Source organism: Capra hircus, chromosome 2 (assembly GCF_001704415.2).
Source record: "Capra hircus breed San Clemente chromosome 2, ASM170441v1, whole genome shotgun sequence".
Taxonomy (NCBI): domain Eukaryota; kingdom Metazoa; phylum Chordata; class Mammalia; order Artiodactyla; family Bovidae; genus Capra; species Capra hircus.
Genome location: NC_030809.1, coordinates 39,884,850 through 39,901,505, shown reverse-complemented (window position 1 = coordinate 39,901,505; position 16,656 = coordinate 39,884,850). Strand labels below are relative to the sequence as shown.

General features: G+C 44.2%; 2 protein-coding genes across 3 annotated transcripts in view; one reads left to right on the top strand and one right to left on the bottom strand.

Moving 5' to 3' along the window:
- CCNYL1 (cyclin Y like 1) overlaps positions 1 to 6,454 on the top strand; it is a 37,543-nt gene extending 31,089 nt beyond the window's left edge. For both annotated transcript variants that reach the window (XM_018060270.1, XM_018060260.1), the window contains 2 exons: positions 985 to 1,147; positions 2,470 to 6,454. In XM_018060270.1, the coding sequence (XP_017915759.1) occupies positions 985 to 1,147; positions 2,470 to 2,586 (280 nt within the window). In that variant the 3' untranslated portion in view covers positions 2,587 to 6,454. The remainder of the gene's footprint in view (positions 1 to 984; positions 1,148 to 2,469) is intronic.
- Positions 9,469 to 16,310, bottom strand: FZD5 (frizzled class receptor 5). Its single transcript, XM_018060254.1, has 2 exons — positions 16,192 to 16,310; positions 9,469 to 15,894 (listed from the first exon to the last, which is right to left on the bottom strand). Exon 2 carries the CDS (start codon positions 15,644 to 15,646, stop codon positions 13,889 to 13,891), a length of 1,758 nt encoding a protein of 585 aa, XP_017915743.1. The 5' UTR covers positions 15,647 to 15,894; positions 16,192 to 16,310; the 3' UTR covers positions 9,469 to 13,888.

The following is a 16,656-nucleotide window of genomic DNA, read 5'->3' as shown; positions in this document are numbered from 1 at the left end:
TTTAAAGTGATTGCTGTGAAAGTGGTAAGACTTACTCCGATTTTCTTTACTTAAATATTAGACAAGCAAATGACTGTGTATGGTCCCATAGCAAAGACCTGGCTCCCAGCACCCTACTTTCCCACTTCATTGAATTCGCCCCCTGCGTGCATATGCACTTTCTGTCCTAGCCAGGGGCGACCGATGGAGCACAGGGGAAACTGCTCCATCAGAGGTCATATGCTCAAGTGCATTTAATCTAGCCAAGACGTCTACCCTTAATCCTGCTGCCTCCCATAGCTTAAAAAGTGTATCCCATCCTATCCCAGGAACACCTTCTCATCCTACTGGAGTTAAGAGGAACAGAAACTTGCATTCTGCCCTTTGCCACAGTCCCCTGCACTGGGGCAGGGGGAGGGGATTCCCTTTCCCATCGAGCGTAGCTTATTTATTTATTTATCTGAGATGAATCCTTGTTGCCTCAAGAGTCTTCTCCCTTCAGAGATAATAGCAGTGGCTCTCCATGGCTCCATTTGTTGCCGTGGTGATGTGCTTACTCCTTTTGTTGGCGTGTCTCTACTTCAATAAGCCCCTTCCTGTTATCGGCCCGGTGAAAATGTCTGCAAGTTCTCCAGAGCTAATAAACAGCATACATCATTCCTTTCATCTGATGACTATAGCGGGGCCTTGTGAGTGAGCGTGGAGCATGAATGCACGGCTGCACTAATGGAACTCTGAAGAATGAGCCCCCGAGTCAGCAGCACGGGTGCATAAGAGGGCCGTAACCTCTCCCCCCTTGTCCCAAACTCAGAGTGCCAGGACGCAGAAAGAACCACAAATAGCTGTACCTTGTTTGAACATTAGTGTATTAATCCAGCTGGGGAGCCATTATTTGTTTCAAAACAGTATTTAGAGCTGTTGTAGTGGCTCAGAATGGGGTTTCTGGAGATAGCCCAGTTGACTAAAATTGTCCTATGTTGGTTTTGTCTTGTCCTCCTCCCCCAGGAATGAGATGGAAAGGCACTTTCTGGAGCTCCTTCAGTTTAATATTAATGTTCCCGCCAGTGTTTATGCCAAATACTACTTTGACCTTCGCTCCTTAGCAGATGACAACAACCTGAATTTTCTATTTGCTCCTCTTAGCAAAGAGCGAGCACAGAACCTAGAGGTAAGACTGTGGCATCACTAACTGGGTTTTCTGTCAGCCACCAAAGCCAGCATCTGTGGCTAACTTACACTAAGCAGTGACTATTAAAAGGAACAGCTGTTAAATTAACAGTTTGAAGAGCTTATTAACCCGTTGGCATCTTATTCCCTGTGTCTTTTATGGGTTAGGGATCTCACATTATTAAAAAAAAAAAAATTAGATATTCTCTTCTGGAACCATAATTCAGAATGTTTTAAATCAGATTTAATCTGTTCTTAATGGTTTTCCATTTGAATCTCCACACTTACTGGAGAAGGGAATGGCAACCCACTCCAGTAGTCTTGCCTGGAGAATCCCATGGACGGAGAAGCCTGGTGGGCTACAGTCCACGGGGTTGCAAAGAGTCAGACATGACTGAGCGACTTAACTTTCATTTACATATAACCATAACAGGCATTTACATATAGCCATACAGGCATAATTTCTTTATAATTGTATCCCTAAATCATATGTACATTGATAATCTACTTACCACTCTTAACTGTCTTAGCTTGCTGTGTGTGTGTGTGTGTGTGTGTCTGTGTGTGTGTGTGTCACAGTTCAGTCCCATGAGTTTATTAGACCAGAAGCATCAGTGGCTAACCTGCAAGACCTGTACTTGGAAATTACAATGTGGGTTCAGAAACTGGATGTAGAAAGTACATGGGTTTTTAATGGAAATGGTAACATACATGGGATGAAGTAACTTGTAGTGGTGATTTGAAGAGTAGTTTGAAGTAGCTTGTGATTTCTGGTGGGTATACAGCAAACTGAAATGAATACATATAAAACTGACACTTTTTCTGGTACCTTGGTACTTTAGAATAAGATGTTTTTCCATGGTAATTTACCTGCATGTGAAATAGCACCTTGTAGTGCTTCATCACCAGACCTTTCTTGCCTTCAACACACACCTACCTCATTAAAATTTTCTTAGAGTGTGTAGTAAGTAATGAAGACTGAATAGAAGTTGGAATAGCTGGGTAAACACTGATTTTGCTCAGGTGTGTTCATTATGTTTAAGGATCTAGTATACAGGTAACATCATATTGCTGTTAGATGGGGCCTATTTTGGAAACGCAGTTTTTAAGTAAGTTCCTCCCTGCCCCAGCAATCTCATCATAGCCCTTCAAGGATATTACCTTAGGGAATCAGCAGTGTAGATACCAGCTATCCAGAGTAGCAGTAACTGTGAGCCTGAATGAATGCAGATGTGTGGTTTATCAATGATGCTTTCTATTTTTAAGGTTGGAGCTTTTTTTCCCCCTAATTATACCTATGTTCTATCTGATTGACTTTTTTAGGCCATCTCCAGATTGTGTGAAGACAAATACAAAGACTTATGCAGAGTTGCTGTGAGAAGGTCTTTCAGCGCTGATAATTTCATTGGTATTCAGCGCTCCAACGCCATCCTCTCATAAACAGAGAGAGGTGAGGGGTTGTAACATCATGAACCCCTTGTAACAATGACTGGAGAAATACCACCTCTCCTACTCAGAAACCAGCAAAGTTAGTATTTTCACCTAACAGAAAGACACTGAATTCAAGAGACTCACGGACAGCAAAGATTATGGTCATAGGAAAAAACTGGACCTTGTCAATGCAACACACTCTTCTGTCCTTTTTAATGTAAACAGAGTTACAAAAACCACTCCAAAGCTAAAAGCTCCCAACCCACCCACAGATATTTGCTTACTATGTAGGCCGATAACTGTGAACTATGTGAGGGTTTTTTTTAATAGTTTAAATTTTTAGACTTTAAAGACACTAACTATAGAACTTTTACTTTTTCCTATTTTTCTTGCCCATATTGCTGCATATTCCTTTAGAATCAATGCAGTATTACTATTCAAACATGGGACTCCTAACAACTCATAAAGCCACTTAGGAACAGACTGTTGTAGCATTGTTAGGTTTTGAAGGATTCTTCCTCCCTACTATTTCATTGAAGCTGCTAGTCATTTTTGGCAATCAGTTTAAACCAAAAAGCTGCTGAATAACACTTGTCATTCAGATTTTTTGCAAGCACTACTTATTAGCATATTAGCATGTTTGGGATCATAAGCAGAAAGTATGTTGTTACCTACATCTATTGGGTCCGTGCTGCATTTCTTAACTCTAATGGTGCTTCTCATTTTCTGATGATTTTCCTCTTTGTTAAATACTTGTATTAAAGGATATTTTCATAATTCCAGCCAACCTGTTAGCCCAGGAATAAGCAGATAGTGAAATAGAAGGTGTCCCAAAAGTCTTGGTGCAATTTTAAGCTTTAATACAGTGTGCTTGGACACTCCAAGACACTGCTGCAGAAGTATAAATGCTACAGACACAAAACATCACTTGAAAGTGTACTTGAATTTCTTCTAAACTCATTTAATTCTGTAAATCTTAGATGTTAAGCTTTTGATTTTAATTTTTTGTTTCAGCCCCTCTTGAAGATGGCAAACAATGGGCTGAAACAAAAAATTAAAATTGAGCTTAATGTTTAAAATTTACAAAACTTAATGAATTTAGAAGAAATTCAAGTAAACTCTCAGGTGATGTTTTATAAGTTTGTAGCATTTATACTTCTACAAGTATCAGAGCTTCAAATTGCACAGAGACTTCAGGAGGATATCTTGTATCTTTATAGACCTGGCCGCCTCTTTTTAAAATAGTCCTTTGCCTGGCTGGGCTGTTTCTCTGCTTGAGCACCTAAGTTTCTTTTTTCTAGGTTTGGTAAAGGAATTATGAACAGTAGCATTAATTCTCCTGTAATAAATTGGAAGGAATTGGACCCTAATAGTAGTGATAGGAAAGTGAGTGATGTGAAACAGCGTTTCTATGCTGTGTGTTGACCTGGCTGTAGGTGTGTTCTGTTACTTGAGGAAAGATAAATCTTAGGAACCCTTACCTCAGGCTGTTTAAAACACAGGGTACCACTTAGCCACCAGGAAGCCCATTAAAAGACAGGGAGGTCCAGTAATCAGTCTTTTAGGAAATTGGTAATGATGTCACCTAAACTTGAAACATTAAAAAAAAAAAAAAAAGTGTTCTCAGCTATGTAAAATCTTTCTCCTCCCACCTTCTCAAATGTAATCCTAGGAATTTTGCCTGTAAACAAAGCATTTCTGGGCCAGAAATACTTTCTCTCTTTATAGCAAGGCTTTGCATTATATTGAGTGCCACAGGTTCCATCATTTTTAAAGGACAGAGACATAAATGATAAATAATGGATATAAAATATTACAATCTACCACCTCAAAAAATACTGTTTATGGAGCTTGGAGATTCAAGTATTGATTGCAGTTTTATTTTGAAAAGAATGCTACAACTTATGTGGTTTTTCTTCCTCATGTTTATATTAAAAGAAAAGCTAATAAACTCTATTTTAATTAAAATACATGGCTGCTGTGTAACTTCTCACTGCTAACATATTATGGTTCTGCCTAGCTCAAATGTTTTCAATCAGCTCTGATAGGCCTTAAAGCATTTTCCGACTGATCATTCAAAAGTTGTTTTGACCGTTGCCTTTAGTTAAGAGGTAGGCATTTATTCCTTTGGCTTATGTTCTTTTCAACCAGAAGATAATTTAGTACACTTAAAACCACTGGCTGTAGTGCTCAGTGGTATAGTGCATTAGATGGCACTTTGGAATTGTGTGTTATTGTACCAGAAGGAAAAAGCACATTGGAAGATAAAAGGTAAAACACAGAAAGAAAGGAATTACAGAAATACTGTTGAATCAGAACATGAGTTATTTGAGGATTTTCAAGCCATTGAACAGGAAAGAAAATGGAAGAAGAGGAAGTAGAATTGCAGTTATAAAGAGGGTGACTTTTAAACAAGCCATGTAATATACCAAATCACCATAAGGTTTCTTTAAGACCCTAGTCACCGCACTCGAACAATATTCCATCACTCCTGATAGTATTGCTGTGTTTTCATCCACCTTAATTCACTACCTAAGGTCAGATCTTTTAACTTTATTCTTGATAAGCTGTTGATTAGGAGAAATGATCTGAATTAGTGCAGGAGGAGGAAAACTATTGCAAATCATTGTTACTAAGATAGTTTGTGCTGTGTAATATGCCAGTTACTAAGCAGAAATGCTGACATAGCTTGAGTGGTCAAAGGTTAAAAAAAAGTTGGGGTACACTGCTTGGACACGACTGTAGCTTCAAGACAAGTTAGTAGAATCACTAAAAATTGCTCTTTCAGTGTTAATTCTAGAGACAATAACAGCCATTTTGATAAATGGGGAAAACTTAAAAGATTTAAACATCACTGAAAGTAGGTTCTCATAAATACTATAGGGCATGGAAACTAGTTCCTAGTAGGGGCAATAGGGTAGTTTTGAGATTCCATACCCAGGAAGGGTTTATTCCCTAAAGTACTAAGACTATAAAAGAAAATCTCAACTCAAATTTATTTTCATTTTTAGTTTTTGGAATATACTGACTGCAATTTTAACTGGAATACTCTGAACTGAACTTTATAAGGAAAAGACAAAAGGTTTCAAATCTCTGTTTGACCCAAATGAAATTGTCATTTTTCTACATTAAATTCACGTGGTTCACCCTAAGACAACTTAGGGCCCAGTGTTTTCTGAGTTTTTTCCATCCTGTATCTATCATGACCCTATTCTATTACATCTACTCCTAAAGTACCCTGTATGCCCATTACTGAAATTCAACATTACTAAATCCTGGTTTTATAACAGCTCGTTTCATTTGTTAGTTTTCCCATTCTATAAAATATACCATTACTTGATTTTTTTTAAAGTGCTGAAGTCAGTATTTACTGGAAAATGATTCACTCTATATTTTAGGTTATGCAATGTTTTTGGAAGTGTGTACCTACAGCATGTAGGTTACCTGAACTCTTTCATCACACAAGCCTTCTAACCACATGTAAATGACTAGGACTGTTCCTCACCCAGAAGCTGTAGTCTTTGAGTACAGAGCTACTTGGTAAAGCACTTGACAGCTGGCATAGCCTCTCTCAGGCAAGTACTAGTTTCTATGCAGAATCTGTAGGTTATACCTAGCATCTATCAAGGATTAGATCACCTAAAATCTTAACTGTTAGCCACTTATCAACCTGGCCAGCCTGACACTGCCAGGAAAAATAAAAATCTAGCAGCGCTGCAGCAAAGTCTGGTCCCTTGTACACAAGTGCAGTCTGTGATTTCTGAGGCAATTTACACTAGTCTAAATGGGTTTGGCAGATGAGAGAACATTTACTTAATGTGAAACAAATTTTAAGAATACCAGTTTGTGGTTTAGGATCTCTAGGATGCAGAAAGAACTAGGAAAGTGAAATAGAAATTAAGAGGAATCCAGAGTCAAATGAAAAGTGGTTAACATTCTTTAAAAAAGGCCCAGGTTAGGTGACTATTGTAAATGTGAAGGGAGCTAGTAATTTGAATATTAGAAAAATTCAGTGACAGCCTCAGAACCTAAGGTCCTCAAGAAAGTGTCCATATCTACTCGGATTGTTCTGACTTTCTCTTAAAACATCTATTCCTTCATCCTAGCATTCTCATTTCCAACCTTTACTTCTGGCTCCCCAGACAGTGGCCCTATATTTCCTCACTGTGGGAACTGACTCTTCCAAAGGCAGAGAGAGATTCAGTGTTTGGTCACCTCCCACTGGCCTCTCTCAAGAGGATCATCTCAGCTTCACCCTCTGACTTTCTGCTAGTGCTCAATGTGGCAGTGCTTGATGCTGGTTACTACTATGATCCATTTCCAAAGCCTTATCAGCAGGTTCCAAGAAATACAGGATTTACATGGCTCACAGACTAACTGTCCCGAGATCCCCTTTAATCAACTACTTGGGCCCTCCTCAAGGTACTTGTTCCCCATTTGCTGCACTCAGTCCCCTGACCTGCCCACAATTCTAGATGTATCTCCTCAGGCTAAGCAGCAACCCCACATTCCAAACCCCACAACTTGTTTCCCATCTATTAGGAACAGATGCCTCACTCTTAAGGTAACCCCCCTCATCCAACGGAGGCAATTCCATCCCAACTCTTAAAATCAAACTTATATCCACCCCCATCCCCTCCCCTCACCAATTTATTCTGCTTCAAAATTGCATTCATCTTCCCAACATGAGGATAGGGCAATTTGACCTTGCTTGGTCCTTTACGTGTACTAGTATTTCACAAGATGTGGTCCCTAAACCATCTGCCTCTCATGGGCTGAAAGCCTGTAAGAAATGAATAGAATCCTGGAAGAGATAAAGAAACTGGAAAATCTGGTGAGATCCAAATGAAGTCTGGAGTTAATATGATAATCTTAAGTTTAACAAAAGTGCTATGATAATATGTTCATATTAGGGCAAGATGTATATATTTGCACAACTTCTCTGTAAATCTAAAATAATTCTACTAAAAACAAGCAAACAAAAAGACCCACTTCCTGGACCCTAGACTAAATGAATCTCAATTTCTGGAGCGAAGCCAGGAAATCTACATTTCAAATAGGAACCCCCAATGATTCTTACACAGACCCAAACTTGAAAACTAGTCTTTCTCTTCCATCCCATGCCTGAATGGCTGCTTCCTCCTCCTTTTATTGATACTTACCTTAACCTGGTTTAATCCTTCAGATCCTCTCAACTCTATAAATACTATCATTATCCCCCTTTCACAGATGAGAAAGTACTAAGATGAAAGTACTAAAAGGTTAAGTATAATCTGTCTAAGATCAAGCAGCCCATGATCGATGGAGCTGGAATTTGAGTCCCTTGTCAGTCTAGCTCCCAAATCTATGCATAGCACAATTCTACTGCCTCTCATTCTGTTGGACGTGACCAATTAAAGAGCTCTGCAACTAAACCACTAAAAAAGCATTATGACCTATTTCTCTGGCCACCTAACAGGCCCCTTTTCTACTGGTGGGGAAGAAGCAATGAGAAAGCATCAGGAAGATGTGTCAGCTACAGAGACCTGTACAGGGAAGGCACAGTGGCTTTTCTACCCAGATCCAGCTCAACTGCTGTATTTCCTATTCTCTCAAATGCCCTAATGTGTACCAATCTAACAATGCTCATCTTACTCACTTTGACACTACATTCTCTCAGGTTTGCTAAGCATCTGTCCATACTGTCAGGAAGTGGCAACTTTAAAATCAACTTATAATAGGTCCTCTGTATCCACAGGTTCTGATCAGTGGATTCAATCAACCATGGGTTGGAAATACTTGGGGGAAAAAATATCAGAAAGTTCCGAAAAACAAAACTTTAATTTGCTGCATACCACCAACCGTTTGCGTTATACTTAAAACAGCGCCTTACCGAGGATTTGTATTAGGTATTAGAAGTAATCTAGACATGATTTAAAGGATATGGGAAGACGGAAGAGCTGTGTGTAGGTTATATGGAAATATTGCACCATTTTATATAAAGGACTTGAGCATCTATGGATTTTGGTATTTGCGGCAGGGAAAGTTCCTGGAACCAATTCTCCACAAATACAGAGGGAGAATATATATCTGCTTATCTGGGCTCCCTGACTGGTGTTTAGACCTTAATGAAAGTGTTAGTTGCTCAGTCATGTCCAACTCTTTGTGACTCTATGGAGTCCAAAGAGTGTGACTTTGTGACTCTATAGTCCAGCTCTATGGACTACAGCCCGCAAGGCCCCTCTGTCCACGGAATTCTCCAGGCAAGAATACTGGAGTAGGTTGCCATTTCCTTCTCCAGGGGATCTTCCAGACCCAGGGATTGAACCCAGGTCTCCAGCATTGCAAGCAGATACTTTACCGCCTGAGCCACGTGGGAAGCCTGAATACCAAGTTGTAAATCTAATGATAAAGTTTGGGGAGTTCATGACTGCCAAGCAGGCACACGGAACAGCACCACTTCCATCCAAATTGCTTCAGCAGAGTCTAGACAGAGCTGACAAAACAGAACACAATGTCAGGCAGTGTCTCTGTTCTTGTGTATTTCCCTTCATTTCTTCAAGTGAATCATAAAACAATCACAGGATTGGCAGGAGAAACCTAAGAAGTATCTTCAAGTAAAACATGTTTTCATTAGTTCTGCTTCTGTGATTGGAATTTGCTTGATTTTATTATCAATAAAAAGGCTGCCACTCATATCTGAGAAATCTGATAATTAGAATCCACATAGCACCTTCAGCCAGCACATGCTCATTCATGTACAACTCTGTGAGATGCCGTGGACTGCAGCCCACCAGGCTCCTCTGTCGTTGGAATTTTTCAGGCAAGAATACTGGAGTGCTTTGCCATTTCCTACTCCAGGGAATCACTTAGAAAGCAGTGCGTCTCTTTGTAAAAGCATGAGGAGAAAAATACTTGTATAGCATCTTTTTATTTACTTTACCATTGCTTTAATGCACTTTAAAATTTATCTACATTAATTGGGAACAAAGAAACAAAAATAGACATTTCTTTGTTTTTCATAAATAACTACTCTCCATATTTGATAAAAATCTCAAACCATTATTTTAGCTTCCCACAAATATAATACATACAGATTTTTTTTCTGAAATAGTGTCAGCAAATTAAGTACCTTGAAACTAACATGACCACATACAACTGCTGTTCTACTGACTTCCAGGAACAAAACAAAAACAAAAAACTTCTTATCAAGATGCTCTGGGTTTCCTTTTGTTAGTGTTAAGAGATTCAGAATTATAATCATCTGCCAGTAATAATTTATAGATTTGAGTTGATTGTCTACAAATAAAATACCACTGGCGTTGCTTTATGAGCTCCGGATTTGACATGACATCGATAATACCTCATGGGACAGGCAATACACATATTTGGAAATCAGAAAAAGTAGTGAATGCCCTGGGCTTGAACTACTGACTCGGTATGTGCCTCATTTGGCTCAGTAATATATTCACCTGCACCAAACCCGTATCAAAAGTCACTAAATCTCCCATATATATAATATATATTATTTATATACACCCACAACACATACATACTATACATACAGTTTGTAACAACATGAAGTAATATTGTCTTCAAATGATGTACCGCAGACATTATCCTGGCTGAAATAAATCCTGTAATTGTCGTCAAGCTGCTAGAAGCTTTTGAGAGTTCTGAGTCAGGTTACTTAGTTACTTTCATCCTGCCTACCCTTCACCCTGCTTTCATGTCTTGGTAGCTTTTTCTTTCAGAACCACCCTCCTCAACCCAGGCAGATTTCTTTCCCAGGATCACTTGATTGGACTTTGGAGGCAAGAAAGGGCACGCAGAGGGAGCAGGCAATTCTCAGCCACTGCACCTCACACCTGCCTAGATTTGTGATGGTCTCTGTCCTGTTGGCCCCACTCGGTGTTAGAAAGCAGTTATTCAAAGCTTTGTCCCTCCTACTCCCCTTGGTCTTTCTGTAGAGCACAAAAGTGAAAGAAGCCTCTTTAGCAGAGGTGGCAGTTCATTAAAATATACAACTACATTTCCTAGCTCTGGGGTTCCCATTCTGTACTTAAGACTGCAGGTCACGAATGCTGTTATTAAGGTTTGGTGTGGGATCCATGAGGTTTTCTCCTGGCAGCCGGTGTCAGGATTAGTGCAGCCCTAACCCAGGAGGAAAGGGCCTAATGAATACCAACTTGGAAACAGTGCTGTTGGCACATTATTTAAGCCTGTACATGCGCACGTGACACACAACACACACATGGGCCCGTCGTTGGAAACGACCGCAAGAAAATGACAAAGGTTTGCAAGGATAAACCAATAAGGCACCAAGAGAACTTTCTTCCAGTCAATTTGGACAGCTTCAGAATGTGAGGTTACTCATACATATTAAAAAGACTTCCTAAGTCTCCCGTCAACTGATCCACGGACAGGTCACATATTAGTTCCTTCTAAATCTTTACCCTCCTATCTATGATGAGAGACACTGCTTAAAATTTAACCATGAAAGGGACAGCCCAAAAGCTGTATATGAATGAGACTAAACTGGGCCTTAAATCCTCATTAAAATCAGAGCTAGCTGTAAAGAAGTTGCTAAACTACCTCACAACCTTTCCTTTTATAATTGTTTTCATGAGTATGGATTGTCTGCCTAATGAAAATAAAAATCAGGAGAAAATCGAGTATGGAATGGAAACGGGGTGAACATAAATAGACGTGTTTCTCCGCCTGGGTAGGGGGAGGGGTGGTTAATGCAAGACTTCAGGAAGCAGGTGGGCTTAATCTTTGAGGGAAGGGAGAGCAGGGGTGAGAGAGAGACTGAAAACAGGCAACGCTAAGAACTGGGATGAACCTAAAAAACCTCAAATGCATCACCTCTATTATTGCTCTTTGCCTTAGTATCCTTTCTCTTAACTGTCTTAAATTTTTTTTTTTTTAAGTAAATTGGTTGTTCTTTTTAGGTTTGGTATGTTGCCAAAATAAAAAAAATAACTGTTTTAAAAGTAAGAATTAAATCACTTCAACCACATCCTCTCACAACTTTTAGATAAATTCTGCATCATCTTTACACTCTTCCACAAAAAAAAAAAAAGAGAAAGAGGAACAACCCAAATTAGACACAATGACTGAAGGCAGCAGAATAATCTATGTACTTTCTGGGAAGAGGTCAAGGTGATCAGAAAAGGTCCTCATTTGAAAAACAGGAGAGGAACTGGCCCTCAGGCAGGGCATCTATTTCAAGGTTCTAAGAAGCTGCAGAATAAATAGAGGAATTAGATGTGCAAAAAGTTCTGTAGCTTGGTGTACCAGGTTTTGTCAAATACACTGAAATTTAATTTTGATTTAGATGAGTGTGTAAGAGCAGTACATTTTTATAAACATGAACAACCTTCGAAAGTTCATGAAAACTGTTAACATCATGCTTCTTTCCACCAGCATAGCACTTAAATCCACAGTGGAAAATATACACTTCTTTACTTAATATCCATAAGGTAAAACCTGACCTGGGCTTAAATCTTACTTTTCCAACTTTGGTATAAATGAAGTGCAAATCTTTATACTTGTCATTTTTCTAGAGAGGCCTTCCCAAATTTTAATTGCATTTGCTATTTTAGCTTCTTAAATTTAGTCCCAAGTATTTTACTGGAAAATGCACTGTCACTCCCTTCCCCAGCTGTAGCCTCACACTCTTCTTGAATGAATGAACGGTTAAACAGATTAGGAAAGCAAACAGCATTTTTAACAGTAAAGTGTGTGTGTGTGTAGCATGTGTACGTGTGTATTCAACAATACACAGGCTTTCATATATGAATGAGGGAATGGTTCAACAGATTAGAAAAGCAAACAGAATTCTCTAACGGTAAAGTGTGTGAGGGTGTGCTCACCAATATACAGGCTTTCTCAGAAGAGGAGGAAAAGAAAAATATATTGAGGTGGGGTGGGGAAAACAGCTTTCCTTTTGCTACACTGATCCACGTATCAAAAGCTTAAGCAAGTGTGTTATGGTCTCATTTGTTGTCAGAGGCTGCAGAGAGCAGTGTCTCGCTGCTTTTGAAATATCTGGCTGTAATCTAGTCCAAAGTCCAGGGACATTCATTTTCCCTCCTTGCGGGCCAATGTTTGTTCACAGGTAGCCTCCCTCCCACCCCACCCCCCTTTCAAGCACCTCATTCAAGGATGGGTGTGGTTTCTAATCACAGCTCCCCAGGAGAGGAGGAATAAGAAAAGCAAAAGGACTGTTTAACATGATAAAGGAGGTGGGAAGGGGGTGGAGCAGATAAGAGAAGTGCTGGAAATTTACTTAATTACAGGAGGTATATCCAGTTTAGTCCTTAAATGTAAAAAGGAGCCCCCTTCAGCTCTATCACTAAGTACTCTCAGAAGAAGGAAGTGGGTTCATTTTTTACCAAAATATAACACGTTTGTTTTTTTTTTTTTTAAAGTAAGATCACTGGAGTCTATTAAGAACCACCCACTCCTCCAGCACAAAGCTGCCATCTTAACAGTCTAGTATTGAAGTTCAACCAATCGCCATCCCTTAGGTTAGCACTATTCCAAACATTTATTCTGGACACTTTCAATGCTACCTCTAAGTCATTCAAGCAAAGCTGGCACTGTCAAGAATGAGAATGATTCCAAGTACTACAGAAAAGAAACCCAAGCTCGCTAAACAAAGCTACGACGCACACAGAAACTGAACACTTCCTAACCGTGTCACTTTCCGGAGGCCCTAAACCCATTCTGCTCCCCGCCTCAGTATGACTTAGGGTGTCCCCCTAAGTTAGGGAAAGGGTCAAGCAGCTCACCTTAAAGCATCTGGGACACTTTAAGCAGTGGAAGGAGAAGTAAGCTGGAGAAGCCCACGCGACAACTTCCGGGTCACAGCAACCTAAACTTTCACTGTTCACATTATTTTTAAAGACACAAGTATAGGAAATACATTTTCCCAATTGAGACCACACAGTTCACAGAAACCGGAACCAAGCGGAACTCCATTATAATGCCAACCTTAGGATTGTAAAGCCCCCCAAAGCAAAAGGTAAATTTTGTTGCCAAAATGCAACAAAGTTAAAAATTAAGAAAACGACATATAAATTAAAAACAGGGTTCCCCTCGAAAAGGCAGGAAGATAGAGCAGACGTCAGCTGAGCCCCTCTGAGAAGTCCTGGGACAAGGTGCCCCCCTGGAAACAGCCCCTTCCCCCCTCTTTCCAAGTTGCCCCAGGAGGGGGCGTCAGCACCATGAAGGTAACCGGAAGTGACCTTGGCAAAGCTACCAAACAAAAACCACCTAGCTCCCTCAACACCCGCCCGGCTCCCGGTCCCTTGGCCTCCTCCTCCTACACGTGCGACAGGGACACCTGCTTGTGGTAGGCGGCGGCGGGGCCGGGGGGCCCGGTCCTGCCCGTGAGCGCGGCGCTTGCCTCGGCGTAGTCCCCCGCGGCCGTGGCGCCGCCACTCTTGTGGCCCCGCCGCGGACGGCAGCAGCAGCGGCTGGTGAAGCGTCGCCACGACTCCACAGTCTTGCCGGACCAAATCCAGACGCCCGACGTGATGCCCACCACGAGGCACATGAAATACTTGAGCATGAGCACCCAGTACTCGGGCTTAGCACGCGGCTGGCCGGAGTCCGGGCCCGGGCACGCGCACGTGAGCGCGGCCTCCCAGCTCTCGCGATAGTGCTGTTCATACAGGTAGCAGGCCACCACGATGCTGGCGGGCACTGTGTAGAGCAGCGTGAAGATGCCGATGCGGATCATGAGCTTCTCCAGCTTGTCCGTCTTGGTGCCGCCCTGCTTGATGACGCTGCGGATGCGGAAGAGTGACACGAAGCCCGCCAGGAGGAAGAGCGTGCCCACCAGCAGGTAGAGCACCAGCGGCCCCAGCACGAAGCCACGCAGCGAGTTCAGGTTCTGGTTCCCCACGTAGCAGATGCCGGCCACCGGGTCCCCGTCCACGGAGCTCAGGGCCAGCGCGGTGATGGACTTGACGCTGGGGATGAGCCACGCGGCCAGGTGGAAGTACTGCGCATAGCCCGCGATGGCCTCGTTGCCCCACTTCATGCCGGCCGCCAAGAACCAGGTGAGCGATAGGATGACCCACCAGATGGAGCTGGCCATGCCGAAGAAGTAGACTAGCAGGAAGACGACAGTGCACAGCGCAGGGCCCGTAGTCTCGTAGTGGATGTGGCTGTGCTCGCGGCTGCAGGCGACGCTGGCATGACCCACGACTAGGCGTACCAGGAAGCCCAGCGACACGCAAAGGTAGCACGCTGACAGGAAAATGATGGGGCGCTCCGGGTAGCGGAAGCGTTCCATGTCTATGAGGAAGGTGGCCACCGTGGTGGAGGTGGAGATGAAGCACAGCACAGACCACAGGCCGATCCAGAAGGTGGCGAACGTGCGCTCGTCGGGGCTGAAGGACGGCTGGTAGCAGGGCACCGCGCAGTTGGGTACCTGGCCCGTCCGCACCTTGTTGTAAAGCGGATGTGACTCCTTCAGAATGGGCACGAAGGGCTCGCGGCACTTGCACACCGACGGGCCCCCGGCGGCGCAGTCGCTCCCCGAGGCCGGCGACCCGGGCAGGCTGGAGAGGGTGGGCTTGACAGGGAAGGGCCTGGGGGGAGCCGTGGTGGCCTCGCTGCGGTTGTAATCCATGCACAGGACCTCGGCGTCGCGGCCCAGCACCGGGAGGCGGTCGCAGCTCATGCGTTCCGGCCAGGCAAAGCCGTACTGGCGCATGAGCGGCGAGCAGCCGGCCTTGGCGCGTTCGCACACCGAGCGGCACGGCGGCAGCGGCTTGTGGTAGTCCGGCAGGCAGATGGGCGTGTACATGGAGCACAGGAAAAAACGCAGGTCCGGAGAGCAGTGGATCTCCACCAGCGGCCAAAACTGGTGCACCTCCAGGCCCGCCTCGTCCTGCGTGTCGTGGTTGAACTGGTTGGGCATGTGCGTCAGGTTGTAGCCGATGCCGCGGCACATGGGCACTGTGATCTCCTGGCACGCCGGGGCCTTGGAGGCGGCGGCCGCCCGGCCCGCCAGCTGCGCCAGGAGCAGCAGCAGCAGCGAAGGCGGCGCGGACGGGTCAGGCCGAGCCATAGCCCCCTCCCTCCCCGCGTCTCCCGCAGCCCGCGCGGGGCCAGCTCAGGCAGGAGGAAACCGGGATCGGAGCTTCCCTCTCCGCGGACTTGTGTGGCGCCGGGGCTGGCAACCTGTTGGTTTCTTTTTCAAGAAATCCGTCCAAAGACCAACTGTTTCGGGAGGGCGCTGCCTCCGCAGGAGCGCTCAGCTCTTCGCTGGACAGGGCTGGAGAGGGACGATTAGGCTCCGATTCTGGGGAAAGAACTCTTAAAAAAAAAGAAAAAAAAAAGGGTGGGGGAGAAGAAAAATGGCAACCACTCCCAATTAGAGGGGCGTCAACAGTACAATTCCCTCAAGCGGTCTCCAAATCTCTAAATTAACCTCTATCTTTTCCCTCCCCTCCACCTCCTGGAACACAACTACAGACTCCCCGTCCCTCACCCTGCCTCCCTTTTCCCTGGGCCTGCCAGGCTACACCCCGAAGTCACAGCGCTCAGCCCCCCAGGAAAAGGGCTGAAGGACAGGGAAAAGAATGGGGAGAAGGGGAAGGCGCGGGCTCTCACCTCCGAGAATCCCGAGAGAAGCAGACAGTCCGCAGCCAGCCTGGGTCCCCCGTCTCTGGGACACTCCGCGTTTCTCAGAGACGGACTGGCATCGGGAAAGTTTGGCGAGAGGCTGAGTATCCGAGGAAGCAGCACATGGCAGCAGGTGGGGGCGTCTCAGAGAGGGGGTCGCCCCCTGAACGAGGTCGCCGCAGACTGGTCACTCGCCCTCTCCTCCTCCGGGGCCCCCCGCATGATCCGGCCAGGGGTAGGGCGGGGACAGGCCGTGCGTTCCACCAGGGTCCGGGAGCCGGACGGAGGGGCGAGTGCGCCTGGCTGCACCTGGGCGAGAGGAAGGCGACTGGCGGATCCCGCCGCCTCACAGCACCGCGAGCAGCCAGCGCTGGCCCTGCCGGGACTGCACGGTGCGAGCCCGCCGCCGCGTCCCGCCCGCCGGCCGCTCGCCTCCTCCCCTGCAGGGGGCTC

Coding starts and splice junctions, on each gene's coding strand:
- FZD5 (XM_018060254.1), bottom strand. CDS start 15,646: ATGGCTCGGCCTGACCCGTCCGCGCCGCCTTCGCTGCTGCTGCTGCTC.